Source organism: Chlorocebus sabaeus, chromosome X (genome assembly GCF_047675955.1).
Source record: "Chlorocebus sabaeus isolate Y175 chromosome X, mChlSab1.0.hap1, whole genome shotgun sequence".
NCBI lineage: Eukaryota > Metazoa > Chordata > Mammalia > Primates > Cercopithecidae > Chlorocebus > Chlorocebus sabaeus.
The window spans coordinates 2,470,472-2,491,365 of record NC_132933.1 but is presented as its reverse complement, the minus strand read 5'-3'; the positions used below and the strand labels follow the sequence as shown (position 1 = coordinate 2,491,365).

The window sequence follows — 20,894 nt, the reverse complement described above, 5'->3', positions numbered from 1 at the left end:
CCACCGCTCACTCTGTCTCCCCACACACACATAGATCCCCCTGCCTCTCTCACTCGCTCTCTCTCCCTCATCCCCCAAAATAGATCACTGTTTTGCAGGAAGCCCTGCTATGAGCAGCCCTGCGGAGAGGCCCACGTGCTGAGGAACTGAGCTACTTGCCAATAGCCACGTAGCCACGTGAGTAAGCCTGGAAGTGGATCCCTCAGCCCCAGTTAAGTCTCAGAGGCTGCTGTCCTGGATGACAGTTTCACTGTTGCCTCGTGAGTGACCCTAAGCCAGAACCCCTCAGCTAAGCCATCAGGAGTAATTTGTTATGTAACAATAGATAACTAAGACTCTAATATCCCCTTAATGCCCAGCAGTCTACAGCGTCACGGTGAGATTTCCTCCAAGCCTACTCTTCTGAGCAGCACTGTCTTAGTAAATGGCACCAAAGTCACCCAGGGAGGCATTGTCGGGTGGATCATCAATCCCACAAGTAATATGAAGCCTCTAAATATTCACAACCATGAACAGACACCAATCTTAGAGGAAAGATGAAGTAACAAGAGTCAAAAAAGGACTCTGCAGAGAGCTGCTCAAGTTCTGAGAAGCAAACCAAGGGCCAGTGGCATCCTGAGCCTGGGGAGGGGAGCATTTAAAGCAGCGGGAGATCCGACAGCATCAACAGAGAGCTAGTCCCTCGGGGTTCTTAGTTGCACACAACAGGAACAGACTGGCTGATGGAAGCCCAGGGGAAACCAGCTAGAGGGTATACCACAGGCGTACCTTGGGCCTCACACTCAGTGGGTAGCGGGTGCATCTGATTGGTAGAGCCTGGGTTAGGTGCCCATGCCATAGCTACAAGGGAAGCTGGGAAAGCCCAGACATTTTTCACTCCTCTTTTGGGAGGGAAGCTCCCCATCAGGTGAGAGAATTGCATGTGCAAAGGTCCTGGAGCTGGAAGGGGCATAGAGAGTACTGGGCTGAAAGGCTGGTGTGACTGCAGGGATGAGGATGCCACGCACCGATGCTGCGGAGGCCAGACGGTGCAGGCCTCATGGACCTCGGAGGGGTTTCATCTTCATCCTGAAAAAGCTGAGAACTCACTGACAGATGTGAAGCCAGTGCTGCACATGCATGCACAGACATGTATTTGTGTGAGTGACACAAGCTCATTGCATTTTACAGAGTTATCTCTGGTTTCTTTGTGGAGAAATTATGTGGGGAGCCGAGTGGATACAGTAAGACTAGCAAAGGGTGGCTGGAGTTGTCCTGTGAGAGATGACTAGCCCAGATGACAGCAAGGGCAGTGTCATGGAGCAGATATAGAGGGTTCATTTAACAGATCTAAACCATGGAGAGAACTAACCAGACACCATGAATGACAGGAAGTGGAGGGTGGGCAAGGGATGTATCCCCACCTTCTAGCCTTTGACATGGGCGTGTTCCACTCACTGCAGCTGGGGACTTGGTAAGAGCACTAGCCCTGGCACGAGATCACAAGCTCAGTTTTGGATGTGTGCATTGGCACATCCAAGTGCAAATACCAAAAAAGCAGGTGCATCCAGGTGGGGGCATGCCAGGCACTGAGGCTGGGGAGGCCAGCCAAGAGGCCAGGCACAGTCACACTCCAGCTCAGCCTCCAGGCCAGTAGATGGCTAAGCCTTCTCTTATGCCAGGATGTCTTGGCAAGGCTGGGTGACTCTTCAGCTCCTTACCTTTGGTGACCCTCCTGGCTTTTGTCCCTATCACCTGAAGGAATGTCTGGAGACTAGACACTGCTGGCTGCCCTCCCAGCAGCCATTCCCCCTCTTTTTTCCTCAGTGGACTCCCGCTTGTTGTAGAGTCAGGGTCTCACTCTGCTGCCCAGGCTGGAGTGCAGTGGGGCCATAATAGCTCACTGCAGCCTCAAACTCCTGGGTTCCCGCAATTCTCCCACTTCAGCTTCCCAAGTAGCTTGAACTACAGGTGCATGCCACTGTGCCCAGCTAAAATTGTCTTATGTTTTGTAGAGATGGGGTCTCACCATGTTGCCCAGGCTGGTCTCAAATTCCTGGTCTCAAGCAGTCCTCCTGCCTCAGCCTCCCAAAGTGATGAGATTACAGGCATGAACCACCATGCCGGCTAGAAACCCCTTTTTGTTCCAGCCTCCGTCCCTCCCTCATCACTAGCCACATGGCTCAGGGCATGGTGACTCCCATCCCCAAATCAACAGGTGGCCCTGATTGGTTCAAATGCAGCTGCATATGTGTTCCTGGGGCAACTGTTAGTGATCCGAGCAGTCCATGGCCCAAATGGCCCAGTCAGACCAAAGGGAAGGTTTTAGATTTTATCCACAGAGGAGGGGCCTCTCTTTCCTTGAGCAGGAACAAGGAAATATGTGATCCCAGCGGACACTGACAAACATTCTCTAGCACACAGGCAGCAGCCTGAAGCCAGAGCCAAGACTTGAGGTTGAAAAGAGGCTGGGGCCTGGGTGACAGCTCAGGACAGTGAAGCCACTAGAGGGGGCACGATAAGGATAGCTGTAGCCACACTGGGAGGGATAGTTGAGAAACAGTTATGATCAGACTGGGAGAGTCAGTGAAGGGAGAGGGAGGCCGTCCTGGGAGAGACAGTGAGAATGGTAGTGGCCACACTAAAGAGGGTCAGCAGAGGGCCAGTGGTGGCTCCCCTCTGGGACATTCAGGGACTGGAGCCACAGCTGCAGCCATGGGAGAAGCTGCCACACCAGCAGTGGACGGCCACCTCCTGGGGCATGTGCCCAGCTAAGCTGCAGGCCCTCAGGCTTCTGAAGGTCAAGATGGCCTGCTCTGAGGCCTGGGCATTGCTCCCTCCTGGCACCCAGGCCTGACACTATTGCCCCCACCCGCCTCACCCTGAGGGTCCCATGAAGCCTCAAGGGTCCCAAGGTTGGACAAACTGCCCCACATGACACAAGGCATTCTCCACGCCATGAGCCATGCAGTACTCCAACCCTTCTGCAGGGTCAAGGAGCAGCCTGCGTGACCTGAGGCATTGCCGCGTGCATTCCATCCCCTGCTTTCCCCAGAGCCACTGTCTCCTGAGACTGCAGCCTGGACATCCCCTCCTCCACTCACTAGCTACACCCCATCTACAGCACTTTTCTGGTAGGGGGCAGGGGCAGGAGTTGCACAAAAACAGTTCATCCAGTCCAGACACACATCCTGTCCCTACAGGAGCTCACAGTCGCTATCACCCTCAATGGATATCTGAGGCCGGCAGCATATTCCCAAGGCTCTGCATGCAGCCTAAGACCACCTCCCTCCAAGGGCACGCCAGCAGAGCAGTCAGCCACAGCCCAGCTGACCCCTGGGAGAGGTGCCGCCCTGACCCCTGCCCTGCTGTGAAGGTGGCTTACAGTCCCCTTTGGTCTGGCTTTCCCCTACTTGCTCGCTCACTTCCCACAGACAGCTTGGCTTCACCCTGGGCCTCCCTGCTGGGCCCCTGGGCACCTTCTGTGGCTTGGGAGACCTGCTGCCAACTTGCCCCCAGGAGGGGGCTGCCTGTGGCCTGGCGGGGGCCCACAGCACAGTGGGCAGCACCACAGCTGTGGGAAAGTGCCCACTCTCCTGTGCCCCGGCTACCTCAACTGCCTGTCCTGGGCCAGCGTGGGACGAGGGGAGAACAGGAGACCAGAGCTGGGGAGCAGCCAGGCCAGCCAGACTGGGAGAGGGCTGGGGTGGTGGGAACCCAGGGAGGAGAGGAGATCTCCCCACTTCCAGACCCCAACTCTTCCTCCCCAGGTGCTGAATCCAGGTTTGCTGCCCGGGAGGTCCTGCCCCTACCTAAAGCAGGGATGGACATACCTCTCTCAGGAGGCCCCAGGCCTCAGGGCCACAATAAGGGGAGGGGAGAGGAGGAGAGAGGGCCATGTGAGGACCGCCAGCGGGGCCAGTGTGCCCTGTCATCCTCTGTAGGCTGGGCGTGTGTTTGCAATTCTTTACAGTAAAAAACTGAAAACATGCTGGAAGGGAGATTGATCTCCCAACAGGATCATGGGCTTGTCAAGGCCCCTTTCACTTGCTCTAGGCGTCGTGCTCTTCAGCTGACCGCAGTGCCGCCTCCACCACCAATGTGTCCGCACACGCAGTGCAGGCAATGGTGCACACGGCGGCCCCTGCTCCCCCATTTCTAGGCTTGTGTGGGACCCGCAGCCCAGTGCACATGCCCCTTTCTCTTGCAATGGAAGTGGGGTGCACTCCCAAGGGCCCCCTTCCCCTCCCCAAGGCACACACTCCCCAGCCTCCATGGAGGTTGGCCACTCACGCTCTCTGGAAATGAGCCAAGGACAACAGGAGCTGCCTTCCCAAGGTTGCCCCAGTCCCCACCAGGTTACTGGACAATGTGGGTGCAAAGATCCCCCTGCCGCCCGCCTCCACAGCCCAGGAAGACTCTGGACTCAGCCCATTCCCTCGTGTCAGAGTGGCCTGGGCTGCCGAGGCAAATGACCACAAACCGCGTGGCTTCAGCCAACAGGAATTGACTCTCCCAGTTCTGGAGTCCAGAATTGGGTGCTTCCTCCGGTGGCTCTGGGGGAGGATCCTCCCACCTCTTCCAGCTTCTGGGGGCCCTGGGCACTCCCCACCTTTGCCTCCACATGACCTTCTCTGTCTCTCTGTCTCCTGTCTCTTCTAAGGAAACTGTCCTTGGATTTGGGTCCCCCTGGATCCTCTAGGTTGCTCTCATCTCCACATCCTCAATTTAATGACATCTGCAGACACCCTTTTTTTTTTTTTTTTTGCACATAAGGCCCTATTCACAGGGCCCGGGTGTTAAGATATGGACATATCTTTCAGGGGGCACCAACCAGTCACCCCACAACATCTCAACAGCCCAGGCCCCAACCTGCATAGCCAGAGCCCCGGTGAAGGGACAAGCTTGGGCACCAGGACACACAGCCGAGGCCCACCGGGAGCTTCCCTGCCCTGCTGTGGGAAAAGGGCTCCGAAGCTGTCCCTGCACTGGGCCCCCTGGGGGCCCTGCTCCCTGCAACCGGGGATTTCCTGAGCAGCGTCCTCGCCCTTCCTCTAAGCCCCGGATGGACAGCTTTTGTCCTGGGAGCACAGGCCTGCAGAGCGCTCCTTGCTGCGGGCTAAGTGCTCCTGGCCAGGGCCCAGGGTCTCTGAAGAAAAGAAACCTCTGAGCTCTGGTTCAGAGGCCAAGGGGGCTCCCACCTCGTGCTTAGTTCCCAGTGGCCGGGGCTGGGATATGTGATGTGGCTGATTTTTCCCTATTGCTTTTCTTTTACGGTCTTTTTCATACACTTCACTATTTGTTAAGGATCTCACAATTGTCAACAGACCAATAGCCCAACCAGCCTTGGATTTCAATCCCGGCTGTACCACGTGGAGCACGACCCGTTGGAAAAGGACGAACTCCAGGTGCGATCCCCTGAGGTAACCTGACGGAAAGCCAGATGCACCCAAAAGGTCTTGGCTTCTTGCACTTCCCTCACCTCCCTTTTCCCCTCCTCGTGTCTCCACACCATCCTCCCCGAGTCACCTTTCACCTCTTCCCCACTTTCTGATCCTTGCCATCCTGGGTCACCAGGGATGCTCCTTTACTGAATGACCGTGGCCGGGCCACTTGGTGCTAGCTGCCCTGCAGAGGTCCCGGGGATCCCAGCGAGATGAATAACTGAATGAATGGACGTAATAATGCCCAGGGGTCTAGCCCATTAGGAGGTGTTCTGTCAACGCGGGTCCCTCCCCTGTCCCCTTCAGGAACCGCGGTGCGCTGACCACTTCGACCCCAGCCTTCGGAGTAGCCCAGACAGAAAGCGGAAGTGCCTCGGGGCGCGTGGGGAGCGAGGCCAGACGCCCCTGCGGGGCTGGCGCGGGGCGGGCCGCCATCCCGCCGCGCCGCGCATGCTCCATGCCCCCCACCCCCCCGCGCCCCGTTCCCACGCTGCCGCCGCCCCGGCCCCGCCCGCTCCCTGCACCGGACGGAGACTCCCTTTCAGGACGCTCCTCGCGAGCGGTACCCAGAGGCGAGGTCGAGACACGCCTGGGAGCCCCCATCCCCGCCCCCGTTTCCTGGGGACGCGGCCTCCGAGGGCTTCTCGGAGGAGGTGGTGGCCTTGGCCTCGGGCTGCCGGGGGCGGGAAGGGAGGCCGGCTCCCTCGGCCGCCCGCCGAGCCCAGGTAGGAGGGCCGAACTGGGCCGCAGGGGTGCGGGTAAGCGGATAAGGGGCCCGTCTCGGCAGGGTGCAGGTGGCGAGGGGGACGAGGGAGCGGCGGCGGCGGCGACAGGCAGGGACGCCCTGGGAGGCGGGCTAGCACTGAGCAGCCGGACCAGCCCTCGGGGCCGCCCCGTACCAGGGGCGCCAGGGGAGAAGAGCCATCCAGGGCTGGGCGCTGGGAGCCGCGGCCAGTGTTTGTCAATTTCTCTCCTGATTGGTTTCCAGCCACCGGTCCCGAGGCTGGCTAAAGAGCATCCCGTCCTGATCCACCTGGTGAGTTTGGATTTTGCACCTCTGGGTGTGAGAGTGCTGGGCAGACTGGTATTGTGAGATTGTGGCACTGCTGCCCAGGCACCGGCCCTGAGGGTCTCCAGATGGGGGCAGGATGCCCAAAATTGTGCTCCAGGGGGTATCAGGTGGGGGCTGGTGCCTCGCGGTGGCGCAGGGTGTTGACCAGGTGACTGGCATACCACGGAAAAGCATAAGCTTAGCCAAGCCGAGGAGGAAGCGAAGGGCCTATGGAAGGTGGTGGGCAAGGGTGAGAGAAGGAGCCAGTCGAGCTGGGCAGAAAGCAGCGCCCAGCGCTTCCCTGCAGGGCTAGTTGCTACTGATTCAATCCCACAGATACCTCCTGAGCAAGCATTTGAGATCTGCCAGGGACACGGCGGTAGTAAGCCCTGCCCTGTGGTTCTCGTTCTAGTGGCTAAGCGCAGACAATAAGCAGAAAATGTTTTCCATTAGTAATTACAGAGTCTGTTAAAAGGCAGTAAGAGCTGGGGAAGGGAGGTCTGGTTGCCAGTTTAGGTGGTGTGGTTAGAATAAGTCTCATTTCAAAGGCAACATTTCTACCAAAACTTGAAGGTGGTAAAAGAGCGAGGCATGTGGTTATGGTTTTGGAAGAGCATTCTAGACACAGGGAATCCCCCTGTGCAAAGGCCCTGAGGCAGGAGTGGCCTGGCTCAAGAGAGCAAGAGTGTGGCAGGAGCGGAGGGAGGTGCAGAGGTGGGAGGAGGGTTGGGCAAGGTCAGGAAGGGCTGTGTGAGTTTACTCTGAGTGACACAGGCATCCCAGGGATAACTGTGAGCAGAGCAGGACAGGACCCGACCCGCCTCTTAGAAGGATCCCTTAGCAGCCTGGGTGGCCCCCTTTTGGCTAGGTTAGCCTCTGCCCCCAGAGGGCAAGGCCTGCCCAGCTGCAAGGAAGCTCCTCAGAGGACTTTTTCAGGCTAGGCTGCATGGAGGGCCCTGGTCGACCCATGCAGCACCCAGGCCAGGCCTTGGCTCTCTCTGGGTTTCTCCAGTTTCCTTCTCCAGCCGTTCTGCCAGGTGGGCAGCAGGTAACTAGGGCCTCAGGCCAAGGAAAGCTGGTGGGGCTGAGAAAAGCAAGATCTCCCAGGATGGAAGAAACCCAACCAAAGTGGCCATGCCTGTCCCTTGTTGTGGACGAAAAAGCCCCAATTCCTGCTCCTACTGAGGGGGACTGCTGGATGCTTTTCTGAATGTTGTTTGTCTGTGTGGGTTCCTTTTTCTTTTTCTGGGAATATCTCCCCATCTAGTGGTCGTCTTAAGGCATCCTGCTGGAGCCAGCTCTCCCCTTGGTTGACCAGGCTTCCTTGCCAGCAGTGGCCCTGCACTCATCCCCTTCCCGGCCCTCCCCGTGTGGAGCACCCTGCATACTCAGTTCCACCCATAGGCTAAGGTCCACAAGCAGGGGTCTCAGGTCCGAGGCCCCTCACAGAGGTGGAGCAGCCATGGAGGGACTGGCAGTGGCACGGGTCACCCAGGTTGATGGGCCTTCCTGGCTTCTTACCTGAGGCGCCGAGGTCTGGTGGCTTCTCACCTGCGTGCCCAATGCTGCGCCTCGGGGGAGCCTGGCTTTGGAGCCCAGGATTATCCTTCTGCTTGGCTTCTGCTCTGCTGGTCCCCAAAGGTCACAGGGTCTTTCTGGTCCAGCTGGAAGAAGCTGCTCTCTAGTTCCACCACGCGCCTTCCAGGTGCTTCTGTCCTCAGATGTGCAGAGCAGTGCCCGCCTGGGTGTTACTTCAGTTCTATGGGCACAGGGTTTGTCGTGTCTTTCTTTCCAGGAGTTGAAATTGTAGATGATTTTCGGGAACTAGCTCTCAAGGATAGGCACTGCTCTGCGTGACGGCTTGGTGTGACCAGCACCTCTGCTGGGTCTTCCGATGCTGCACTTGAGTGCGGGTCTCTGTCTCTGGGCAGACTCCCGCCGATGGGGTGTTCACTCAGGGGGTCACCACTCAACAGTGCTGTGCTCCCTTGGGGCTCAGACCTGCCTCAGTACATCTTGGGGTGGAGGGACTAGAGATAACTCCTCCCCCTTTCAACTTGTCCAAAATGGGTAGTGAACTTTCAGTACTGTTATGGTAGGGAAAAAAATGAGCTTATGTTGCTTTTCAAAACAATAATTTTATACTAGTCTGAAAGCACTGGCAAATTATCAGTAGTACCTCCCCCCGCACCTTTAGTTTTACAGGACTCCCAGTGACTGACAGTGTGTTATAATGAAATGAGGTGTTGCCCGCGGATATTAGAATGATTTTACCTTACAGCAACATTTCTGTTTCCTCCTTTTTGATTGAGGTGAGATTCACACAACATAAAAATTAATTTTTTGAGACAGAGTCTCACTCTGTCGCCCAGGCTGGAGTGCAGTGGTGCAATCACGGCTCGCTGCAGCTTCAACCTTCCCAGTTCAAGCCATCACCCCACCTCAGCCTCCCAAGTATCTGGGACTACAGACACATGCCACCACGCCAAGCTAATTTTATGTATTTTTTGTAGAGATGGGGTCTCACTATGTTGGCCAGGCTGGTCTCCAACTCCTGAGCTCAAGTGATTCACCCACCTCAGTCTCTCAAAGTGCTGGGATTACAGGTGTAAGCCACCACGCCTGGCCAAATTAACCATTTTAAAGAGAACAATTCAGAGGCCATTTAGTACATTCACCATGTTGTGCAGTCACCACCTCTATCTAGCTCCAGAACATTCTCATCGCCCCATAAGGAAACCTCTAGACCCATTTGCAGTCACTCCCCATCCCCCCAGACCCTGGCACCCACCAATCTGCCTTCTGACACGATGGATTTACCAGATCTGGACAAACATGTTTTATGAGAGTTAAAGTTTCTTTGGATGGCAGGACCCCGGGATAGATGAAAGGCTCAGCTTTTTGTTCTGTATAGCTCTGAACGAGAGAATGCTGCCAGGCAGGGCCACACAGGGGTTAGACCCGGGGACAGGGAAACAGCAGCTGGGGCTGGAGGGGCCAGCAGAGGCGGGTGGCTAGGTTTCTCGGGCTTCCTTTGGATTGACTGAGTTGCATAAGTTTTCAGGCTCCAGGGCATAGGGGCTGTCCCTATTTGTCTGGTGCCTTGGCCCCAGAGTGTGGGGGCTCAATGAGGCAGGGGCCATTTGGATGTGTGTTTGGTGGCCCCAGAGAGAGGGAAACTGTAGAAAAGTGGTGGGAGTGGGGACTTAGCAAACTGCCCTCGAAGGGCAGAGAGATGAGAGGTTTTAGCCACTATTTCAAAACTAGGTCAAGACGGCTCTTGGGAAATGTGATGTTACATCACAAAATGGAATCATACAATATGTGACCTTTCAAGTCTCCATCTGGCTTCTTTCACTGAGTAGTGTCCTCAGGGTTCATCCACATGGTAGCATGTGTTAAAATTTCCTTTCTTTCTATGGCCAAATACTCTTCCATTATATATATAGACTCATGGTGTTGGTCCATCCATCCATCAATGGACATTTGGGCTGCTTCCACCTTTTGGCTGTAGTGATTAATGCTGCTGTGAACACGGGTGCACAAAGGTTTGTGTGAACCTTTGTGAACCTCTTTTCAATTCTTTGGGGGTATATACCCAGAAGTGGAATTGCTGGGTCATGTGGTAACTACGTTTAACTCACTGACAAGCCACCAGTCTGTTTTCCATAGTTCTTTTTTTCTTCTTCTTTTTAATCACCATCTTGCCTTTTTTGTGTTAGCTTTTTTCTCTTTCTCTTTGTGAAAGGTTTTAAAGTAAGTTGCCTGTCATTCCCTCCCCCAAATGCTTCAATATTCATTTCTTTAAAAGGGACATTTTCTTCCGTGACCCAGTGACACTATCCATCCAACACAAGAACAGTAATGATCCCCTACTGTCTTCCGAGGGCCACCCCATAGTCACCCCCTCCCAGTGATCCCTAATGCCTTTGACGACTCTCTCATTTACGCCAGCATCTAATTGATGACCCCTCTTGCACTTGGGTGCTGGGCCCCTTAAATCTCTTTTCATCTGGAACAGCCTTTCTCCCCAGTCTCTTTTCTCCCCCCATGACACTGATTTGCAGAGGATGCTGGACCCGTTGCTCTATGGAACAGCCCACTTTCTGGGTCAGGCAGGTTGCTTCAAATCCAGTCATACTGCTCTGGTAGGATACCTTCCTACTGCATCCTGGCAGCAGGACTGTTCCACCCTATGTCCCACTGCTAGGTTAGATTACTCTCTTGCAGCCCTCAAATAATCACAGGATGGCATTTTAATATGTGATACTCCTTTCTCTCTCAGTCTTTAACCTAATGGTTTAGCATCCATTCCACCCTCAGGGATTCAGAACATCAGCTTATGTATCTTGGACCAATGTTGGCTGGCAGGTCATCATGGATGATAAGGGACTTTGGAGCAATTTAAATGCCAGGTGAATACTATAGCTGTCCTTCTCTATGCTCCTGGGACCCTGTCCCCTGTTCCTCTCTCCTGTGGTGTTGTTGGCACAAACAAACTGTTGTAGTCACCCATTGGAACATCAATAAAAGCTTGGAGACCAACAAAATGGAAATCCCAGGCAGAGAAGCAGAGAAACCAGGAAGTAGCTGGTGGGGGTGTGTGCTGAGAAAGGAACAATCTTTTATCCCCCTGTCCTAGTCATCCTGTGTTGCTGTAAAGGAATACCAGAGGCTGGGTAATTTATAAAGAGAAAAGGTTTCTTTAGCTCAGGATTTTGCTGGCTGGAAAGTTCAAGACCGGGCGTCTGCATCTAGTGAGAGCCTCAAGCTACTTCCACTCAGGGTGGGAGTCGAAGGGGAGCTGATGGCACACGTGCAGAGATCACGTGGCCAGAGGGGACGCAAGATGAGGGGAGGGGCCAGGCTCTTTTTAACAACCAGCTCTCACAGAGCAGGACTCACTCACCCCTGAGGGAGGGCATTAATCTGTTCATGAGGGACTCACCCCCATGACCCAAACAACTCCTATGAGGCCCCACCTCCAACATTGGGATCAAATTGCAACATGACGTTTGGAGGCTCAGATATCCAACCCACAGCACTGACTGTCATCTGGCATTGAGAACTGATATGGAGAAGTCCTGAGGCCAAGATGAATTTTGTCCACTTTGTCAATTTCATGTTCCCTACTCTTAGCCTGAAACTCAACTTCCTGCTGTCCCCCCAGGGTCCCACATGGTGTCATCCTCTGCGCCTGTTCCCTAATTTTCAGCACCATGAATGCCAAATGCAGGACCATCTGAGGGCCAGGGTATGTGCTGTGTCATTGGCTGGCTACTCTCTTTGCGACTCTCAGCTTCCAGCTCTCCGCCTGAATGTCACCCCTTCAGAGAGCACCCCCACTACCGTAGGTCCCCCTTGATTCTGCACTGCCCTCACCTCTCTTCTCTTCCTTGAAAGCAAGTCTCATGTCACAAGGGGAGGTGATACGTGTGCATCTGGAGTTTCCTTAAGAATCCCAACCTGGGGGAAGGGGATTGGCAGTGGAGCTTCTAGGAATGGCTGGAAAGTTGGGGTCGGGGGCACTGGCCACATGGGGAAACAGCTAGGAAAAGCAGCAAAAGAAGAAAGGAAAGAAGGAATGGGCTCCCTTGAAAGCCTGGTCAGGCAAGTGCCAGTATGGGAAGTGGGCATGGCAGCTCAGTTGCAGAAAGTGTCCTGGGTTTGAATGGTGCCCCCTAAAAAGACATATTGAAGTCTCAACTCCTAGTATCTGTGACTGTGACCTCATTAGGAAAGGGAGTCTTTGCAGCTGTAATCAAGGTAAGATGAGGTCATACTGTAGGAGCAGGGTGGGCCCTAATCCAGTGACTGGCATTCTCAACAGATCAGGGAAATTTGGACACAGACACACACACAGAGAGGATGGCTGCACGAAGACAGAGGCCGAGAAGCATTGCTGGCAACCACCAGAAGCTAAAAGAGGCGAGGAAGGGGCTTCAGTGGAGTGGGGGCCTCCCAGCACCTAGATCTTGGACTTCTGACCTCCAGAACCAGGAGAGAAAAATGTGTGTTGCTTGAAGGCCCCGATTTGTAGTACTTGTTATGGCCACCCCAGGAAGCCATACAGAAGGTCTGATGGTCAGGTGCCCTTGGTGAAGCTGCAGGAGTGAGAACACCATAGGTGGCTGCTGTGCTTCTTATTTCACAAGAAAAACTAAGCAGGGTCTTGAAGCAGGTCACAGATTGGCTGTTCCAGGCTGGCCTGGGCTCACAGGGGCCTCTTTGCATTTCCCTTAGCTCCTCTGTGCCCTGGGGATGGCGGCCATTCTTCTGACCACGAGACCCAAGGTGAGTGGTGGCCCCTCTCCCTGGCCTCTCCCCCTGGCAGCCCCTGTCTGCTGCCTCCTCATGCCCGGGCCTGTCCAACTGGGCTGAGCTTAGGCTGCCCTTAGCATCGTTCTCATTTCCTGAGGCCTACAATCTGGGCTTCCTGCCTCTATCGGCTGTGCTGCCTGTTTTTCTGTCTTACAACTCGTGCAACCCGAGCCTTTCTACCTGCTGAGCCTTCCAGTGCTCCCCCAACCCCACATTTTGTTTCTGTCAGCTCCTTCAGGGGCCCAGGGGGTTGAATTCCCCTGTGGCCACAAGAATGCCTTCTTTTAGGTGCCAGTATCTTTTGAGGATGTGTCCGTGTACTTCACAAAGACAGAATGGAAGCTTCTGGACCTCAGACAAAAGGTCCTCTACAAGCGGGTGATGCTGGAGAACTATAGCCATTTGGTGTCACTGGGTAAGTGATCCCCCCACGACATGCACACACCCAGTCCCACCTACTCTGAATGTTTTCAGGTGGGGCGCAGAACCTCTGAGGGTGCTGGGCTCAATTTATTTCTGAGTTTCCTGTTTGTTGGTTGCTATGAGCCCAAGAATAAATGCATTTCTCCATCAGGCCAGTAATACCAGTAATCCATTGCAGGCTAGCCGCCATCTCAGTAAGATGCTTTTTAGCTAAGTGGTCTGTAAATGTTTTAGGTAAATGCTTTGGCCTGTAAGTTTCAGTATCAGACTTATCTTGTATATAAAATCATGAATCGACTAAATGTTTTTCTACTCAAAAGAGAGGTGCAAATTCTGCTGGAATATTTATGTGCACTCTTTTAGACTTAATTTGTTTCTATGACGGCTGCATTTTGCATCCATTCCACTTTATAAAATTTAGCAACATCTCTTCCTTCCATTGACCAGGGAGGTCCCACATAAGGACAAAGTGTAGACTTGGATGTCAAGCCTTGAGAAGTCCCTGGAGGAGCTGGGGCAGCTTGGAGCACGCTGCTCTCCCCCTTCCATGCCAGTGTACCCCCACTGCCAGAAGGGGCAGCAATTTTGCCAATTAAAAGGCAAAAGCAGGATTCACAGGCTAGACAGATGGGGGCCGGAGCACTCAGGAATGTTTTCAGGTGGGGCGCAGAACCTCTGAGGGTGCCAGTGACTTGCCCCTGCCTTGCGCAGCTGATGAGAGATGCATGCATGAGACAGAGTGGGACTGGGCCTCTGGTCTTTCTCCCAGTGTGCCCAGCAAGGTTGGCTGCTGCAGCTTAGCTCAGACACTCGACTTTCCAGTGGAAATGGAAACACTCCATTTCCCCTTGCCGCTGGAGGGAAAATCCAGAGGGGCTTCAACATTGAACCCTACTGCCTTTGGGGTTGTGGGGGTCTGACTCCACAGATTTTTGCCTCTATAATCTAGCCCCATAGAGGGAAAGCAGCTTCATCCCCTGGATTCCTTCTGACCCTCACCAGGCAGACTTGGGGTTCCAGGGAGGGGTCTGGGATCCTTAGTGGAGTTGGATTATGAAACAGGGCACTTCAGCTTTCGGGGCACATGGCTGTTGGCCTCCCAATACTCCCTGGGGCTTGCAAGCCCTTCTTCTGTCCCTCGGGGTCCCCACACACATTCCCGAGTTCTCATGAGCTTCTCAGCCTCCCTGCAGGCCAGGTGACAAACACAGTTGTCCTCATGGCTCAAATCACCAGCTACTGAAGATCTCCATGCCCACCTGGCCCTGGACGCACAGGAGCCCTTGCCCTCCTAGAGGGACTCGGCCCTTTCTCTGGGCCTTCCCAGTAGTGCTCTTTAGACAGTTCTTTATTCTCTGTTACCTGAAGATATTGAGAATGCCCTGAGTTCAGGAGCGATCCTGTCCTTAGCCATAGTGGTCCTGACCTGCTTCATATTCCACGCCCAGGATTTTCCTTCTCCAAGCCTCACCTGATCTCCCAATTGGAGCGAGGGGAAGGACCCTGGGTAGCAGACATCCCTAGAACCTGGACCACTGCAGGATTGCACATAGGTGAGTGAGAGGTGCTCAACCAGCTCCCCGTCGGGGGGAAAAGAAATAGCAGTGGCAAAGGGGGCAGGGGAGGGTACGCTGCCGCTTTGGGTGGGAAATCCTCTTTGGAGGCAGGTGTCAATCTCCAGGTGTCACAGCAGCCCCGCTGTCTCCAGCCCATCCTCCCTCCCCTTCATCTCTCTTGTCTGCCTGTGTGATTACTTTATGTTCTCTGGTCACCTTGCTCCATCTTCCTATGTCCTCACCTCCTGCTCATTCATCTCTCTCATGCCTTGGCATGAGGGTGACACTGCCTGGTGCACTGTCTTTCCAGGTGACAGAACACAGAGCAAGACTTCGACTTCAACGCAGAAGCATTCTGGACGACAACTCCCCGGGGTAGATTCACAAGGTGGCAAGGACGGGCAGGCGGCGAGGTCGTCTGTGCTCCAGAGAGGTTCCCAGGGCTTGGGGCCAAGCTCGGCCGCGGGGCCGCAGGGCCCCAAAGGCGCAGAGAAACGGTACCTGTGCCAGCAGTGCGGGAAGGCCTTCAGCCGCAGCTCCAACCTCATCAAGCACCGTATCATCCACAGTGGCGAGAAACCTTACGCGTGCCGTGAGTGCGGCAAGCTGTTCCGCCGAAGCTTCGCGCTGCTGGAGCACCAGCGCATCCACAGCGGCGAGAAGCCCTACGCCTGCCCCGAGTGCAGCAAGACCTTCACGCGCAGCTCCAACCTCATCAAGCACCAGGTCATCCACAGCGGCGAGCGGCCCTTCGCCTGCGGTGACTGCGGCAAACTGTTCCGCCGCAGCTTCGCGCTCCTGGAGCACGCGCGCGTGCACAGCGGTGAGCGGCCCTACGCGTGCCCCGAGTGTGGCAAGGCCTTCAGCCGCAGCTCCAACCTCATAGAGCACCAGCGCACGCACCGCGGCGAGAAGCCCTACGCCTGCGGCCAGTGCGCCAAGGCCTTCAAGGGTGTCTCGCAGCTGATCCACCACCAGCGCAGCCACAGCGGCGAGCGCCCTTTCGCGTGCCGCGAGTGTGGCAAGGCCTTCCGTGGTCGTTCGGGCCTCAGCCAGCACCGGCGCGTGCACAGCGGTGAGAAGCCCTACGAGTGCAGCGACTGCGGCAAGGCCTTCGGCCGGCGCGCCAACCTATTCAAGCACCAGGCAGTGCACGGCGCCAGGCGCCCGGCGAAGGCGGAGACCACGCGGCGGAGAGCGGGCCCTGGGAGCACTGGCCCTGGCAGCGCGCTGGCGGCCAGCAGCCCCCCGCCGCCGAGCGCGGCCGCCAGGCCTTCCAGGCCCAGTCGCCGCTGACTCCCCACAGGGCCGGTCTGCGTGGGGGGCCTTCCAGGGGACGTTGAGGCTCAGCCCCCTTCAGATGGGAAGACTGCCCTCCCAGGGCCTCGATTTCGGCCACAGCCCTGACCTCTTTGGTCATCAGAAGACCGCAGGCAGAGCCTCACCCTGAAGTTGAGAAACGCAGGAAGGACTCAAAACCGAGGACTGCCGCCTGCCCTGGCTCCTCCATTAACGGCAGTGCGGGCTGGGAATGGAGGCCCTCTACTCCCTCCTGAGTCCTGGGCCTTGCAACTGAACCATAGAGACAGCACCTGGGCCACTCGTCCCTGGGCCACAGGTACTATTGTGTGTGTACAGGCGTGTGTGGAGGGGATGCGCGAACCATCCCTCGGATTTGCATCAGAATCGCCTGCTGCGGGTAGCGGGGAGGCCGCGTGAGGCCAGTGAGGCCAGCCAGCCAGGGGCACGCTGGCTTTGAGTTACAGAGGAGTGGTTCATTTCCTCCCTGGGGATCGTTCCCCTCGTCCTAAGAGTTGTTAGTGTTCCCAGGTAGAAGATACTGAAAGCACTTTAATCCTTTAAGCGCTTATATTGCAGGTGGAGGAGGCGCTAAAGTTAGCACAGAGGCAAGAGACTCCCTAAATGTGGGTACAGGATGGGGGGCTGTGCTGGAAAACTCCCGCCTTGTCTGGGTTCCCCTAGCTGCTTCTGGAAGGAGGAGCAGCGCCCAGGCCCCATCATCCCTGAGCACCTGTGGTTCTGGGAATGGCTAGCCCAGGCCCTGCAGAGAGGATAAGACCCTTCAGGTCACTCACAAATGGACATTTGTAGCTAGCCACCCTGCTGACTTTGGTTTCCCCCCTGCCCGCCCACTACCTTCTGCCCCCTAGACCCCACCAGCAAAGGCCACCTTGGCCTCTCTGTCCCCTGTCCCCCTGCCCCGCCCCACCACCAGTGCCTAAAGCTTCACACTTACCTGCTCCTCCCCATCAGGCAGCCTCTCTTGTGGCTGGTGACGATTAGGAGGAAAGCCAGACGGGTTAGGAATTTGCACTTAGGCAAAAGAGCAAGCCCAGGAACGAATCTTTCATCAAATGTCTTTTGCGTGACATTTTGTAGAATATTGGACATTCTGTTGCTTTGAATGTTTTTGTATTCAGGGGTAATGTACATTGAAAATAGAGATTTTGCCATATCGGAGTATCAGGGAATCACTCCCTAAATAAGAGTTCCCCCAGCCCTCTGAGAAGACCTCAGGCAGGAGAAAGGGGGCCACTCCAGGCCTGCCCCCCAAACCAATGAGTGTGGTGGCAAGCCTGACCCCTCTTCTCCCTACAATGATGCAGTCCACCCCTCTTCCCCTTAGCCCTGCAGAAGCAGGGTAGACCCTTCAAATGGCACTTTACTGAAAGCCAAGGGGAATTCTCAAGGAAAAGGCTAGGGGCTGGCAGAGGCAGCTGCTGGCAGGCCTTATCCTAGTCCCCCAGCGATGTCCCCAGAGCTGGGTTTACGAGCTCTGCCCCTTGGTGCTCTCAGCCCAGCGTCCTGGTCAGCGGCCAACTCCTTCCAGCCCTGTCCCCTCCCAGGGGAGAGGGGGTTTGTCATTCACAAGGCCTGAGGGCAGGTGGGTGGTAGGTGTGGTGGAGGTGGAGGAGGTTCAAAGACAGCTGGCTCCTATCAGGAGAGTGTGGGAAGACCGAACATACAGGATTCCCTCGGAGAATACTGCTTGGAGTGCCAGTCACTAGGACAACTCCAGAAATGTTATACACACACACAGACACACACACACACACAGGTTTTATATATATATTTTTTGAACTTCTAGAGTTCTTGTAAGTTGCACTTATACCGTAGCGTCCTTCAGCAGGTCCCTGTCCCCTGTCCTGTGATTGTGTTCTTGTCTGCAAGCCTGTCTCATAAGCCCACAAGTGTGTGTCATGCCTGTCCCCATGTCCTTGATGCCAGGCCCAGTGCTGGTAATCAGTAAGCATGAGTGAAATGGGTCTTGCAGTCCTAACACCTCAGACTCAGGCTTGGGACCATCGTCGGCTCCAGCCTTGCCTTGAGGCAATCCGAAGCATCTACGACTTTGGATTTTCCAGAAAAAGAAGTATTAGGAATGGTGTATTTGAGGTCCCTGATGAGGCCATTGGGAAGTCTGGGTTTTTCTGCTGTGCAGACAGTCTTTGCAGGGGCTGGCATGGGTCCAGGAACGCAATCCTCATGCAGAGTAGGTGCCCGTGGCAGGAGGTCATGCAATTGGGCTCGAGTCTTGCTTCATTCAACTGAACCAGGAAAGAAACAGATCCATGCACTCGGATACCCATTTCCATCATTCTAGGAGGTAAATGATTTCGTTCCTACAAGCCAGACAGTAGCCAGCTTTCACTAAAGAAGAGTCGACTCCTTAGTATCTTATCATGCTGTTGGTTCTGATGCATAAGCAAACTCTGTTTTTAATGGAAGCTCCTTTTTTTTCCACCTCAGGACCTATGCCCAAGACTGACTAGATATAGGCAGGACAAGGTACAGGAGTTTTCAACAGAAAGTAGAGTTGCCAGGAGATATGCTGGGCACTTGCACTGTGACTTTGGAGTGCCCGGAAAAGCTCCAGGGTCCCCAGTGCTTACTTAGATAAATGGCATTTAAAATAGTACAGCCTTTTATCGTTGCTTGGTCTAATTTAGCTCCTCTTAATCACATTCTTACTGAAAGGTGGTCATTGCTATCATTTTCTTTTGGGTGTGGCAGTTAGGTATGCCACGTGAACTGAACGGGTTTCACATGGAATTAAAGTCAGAATGTCCGAAAAGGACATTTGTGTTTTTCCTTCAATGGTGCCTTGAAATTGGGCTCCCTCCCTCTCGCTGTGTGGGGAACTGGGAGGGTAGCCCATGCTTGCTTTGTGATGGACAGCTAGAATGTAAAAGCTTAAACTATGGGGAAAGTCTTGCCTGTTTTCCAAGGCTTCCTCCACCCCGCCACCCAAGAACTTTCCTGGATGCCAACCTGGGTCCCCTTTGCCTTTGGGCTTTTTGCCCTTTGAAACTGTGAATGCTTCAAGAGCCACATAAATGCTCTGGCAGTGTCTCCATGTAACTAGTAACTTGTCCTGGCTGGATTCGTTGTGAAATGGAATTGTTCTCATTTACTTTGGTTGCAAATAAGGAAGGTCTATGAGCATTGGCCTGGAAATGAGCCCTCTAGTGTAGAGGGGCTATTCTGAGGGTTTAAACTATATGGGAAGATGTTGGGTTCAAGGTTATAGGAAAGGCTGTAAGCCTGGGATTGTGGGAAATGGCCAGAGCTGGGCCTTGGGTGTTCCTTGGGGGGTCCCTGTGAAGGTGAGACAGAAAGGCCTTGTGGGTGAACTGCCTCAGGTCAGCCCAGGAGTGCAGGCTTCTCTGACTGGTACCACAGGCAGCCACCCGAGGCCACTCAGACACCATGACTCTGAGACCAGAGGGAAGGGAGGCTGGACCTGATCCCCTGTATTCCCCAGCAAAGTGCCACATCAGTCTCCTGAGAACACAGCTGTGTATTCTTTCCAGTCGTTTCTGTTTCCAGACTTCAGGCAACATGACACTCCCACACTTGCCAGTGTAGTTGCAAGGGCAGCTCTGGAGACAGGAAGTGGAGGTAGAGGAAAAGGAAGGGAGTCCTTGGCTGGGAAGTACTTGGGTTGGGACAGGCAGGGAAGAAGGGAAAGTATGAGGTGTGTTCAGGGAAGCTTAGAAGGGCAGAGAGGTTTTGGTAGGACATGTGTGAGCTAAAAGGTCAGTTAGAACCAGAGTGTGGTGAGTCTGGGATGCCATATACAAAAGTCTGGGCTCTCACAGGCTCCTGATGAGGAGCAATTTTCCAAAACATGAAAGAATTATTCTAAGAATGACAAAGGGAAGTTAATGTAAATTGTGACTACCACAGGGTTTGAATTTACACACTGACCACCACAGATTTTATAACTGTAGTCGTCCGGATGGTTGTGATGCCCATGAGGTGTTGGGCTGGGGGCATGATGAGGCTGAGGCAGCATGAGAGGGGACTGCTTTGACACAAGGGCCCCAGTCACGTGTCTCAGGGGCTCCCACTTGCCATGGGACTTGCAGCTGGTTCCATCTGATGCCAACCCCAGTGCACCTGTCACTGTCTTCACAAAACGGGGGTCCTCCAGGAGTTCTGGACAGCTGCTCTGCAGATTCTTATACACCTTTAATTGAAGTCCTTGAGAGGAGCGCAGTGCCCTCCTTTTGTGTTCAGGAAGGTCAAACTAGATCCTTCTCCACTACCGGGGAATATTCATGTGGGAAATGGAGGCCTGCTGCAGACCTGAAGGTCAGTGATTGTTTAATCTTTCTTTGACAGCATTATGAAGGTATAATGGGTATACAAGAAACTGCACGTCTTTAAAGTGTACAGTTGGAGGGTTTTGGGCATGTGTGTACACCCATGAAACCTCCCCCATTAATCGAGACAGTGAATTGATCCACCACTCCCAAAAGTGGCCTTGCACCCCCAGCAACCCCTCTTTCCTGCTCCTCACTGTCCCCCATCCGAACTGCCACTGCTTGGCTTTCTGTCACTATAGATTAATTTCCATTTTCTAGAATTCCATAGAAATGGACTCATACAGTGTACGTCTGGCCTCTTTCACTCAGCACAATTATTTTTTCATCAGATGTTTTTGTGCATGTCAATACTTAATATTTTCATTGTTGGTAGGATCCCATTGTATGGGTGGACCACAATACCTGTTGAATGCCTGTTGATGGACATTTGGGTTGTTACCAGGTTTTGGCCATGACAAATAAAGCTACTGTGAACATTTGTGTACCA

At 54.4% G+C, this 20,894-nt stretch overlaps 2 protein-coding genes across 7 annotated transcripts in view; one reads left to right on the top strand and one right to left on the bottom strand.

Annotated features, from left to right (window-relative positions):
* LOC119620985 (paraneoplastic antigen Ma6E) overlaps nucleotides 1–9,095 on the bottom strand; it is a 19,230-nt gene extending 10,135 nt beyond the window's left edge. The window contains exon 1 of one of the 2 annotated variants that reach the window (XM_073013347.1): nucleotides 7,996–9,095. The gene's annotated coding sequence lies outside the window, so the exon portion shown is untranslated. The remainder of the gene's footprint in view (nucleotides 1–7,995) is intronic. The other variant, XM_073013346.1, reaches the window with a different exon arrangement.
* ZFP92 (ZFP92 zinc finger protein) lies at nucleotides 5,919–20,894 on the top strand. Of its 5 annotated transcripts, XM_007993041.3 has the most exons (7): nucleotides 5,926–6,148; nucleotides 6,412–6,459; nucleotides 11,645–11,728; nucleotides 12,718–12,768; nucleotides 13,084–13,210; nucleotides 14,667–14,771; nucleotides 15,085–20,894. In XM_007993041.3, exons 3-7 carry the CDS (start codon nucleotides 11,705–11,707, stop codon nucleotides 16,068–16,070), a joined length of 1,293 nt encoding a protein of 430 aa, XP_007991232.2. In that variant the 5' UTR covers nucleotides 5,926–6,148; nucleotides 6,412–6,459; nucleotides 11,645–11,704; the 3' UTR covers nucleotides 16,071–20,894. The 5 variants fall into 5 exon arrangements, with proteins under 5 accessions (XP_007991235.2, XP_007991236.2, XP_007991232.2 ...); XM_007993044.3 differs by lacking the exon at nucleotides 11,645–11,728 and having other exon boundaries at nucleotides 5,919–6,148; XM_037989297.2 differs by lacking the exon at nucleotides 11,645–11,728 and having other exon boundaries at nucleotides 5,927–6,181.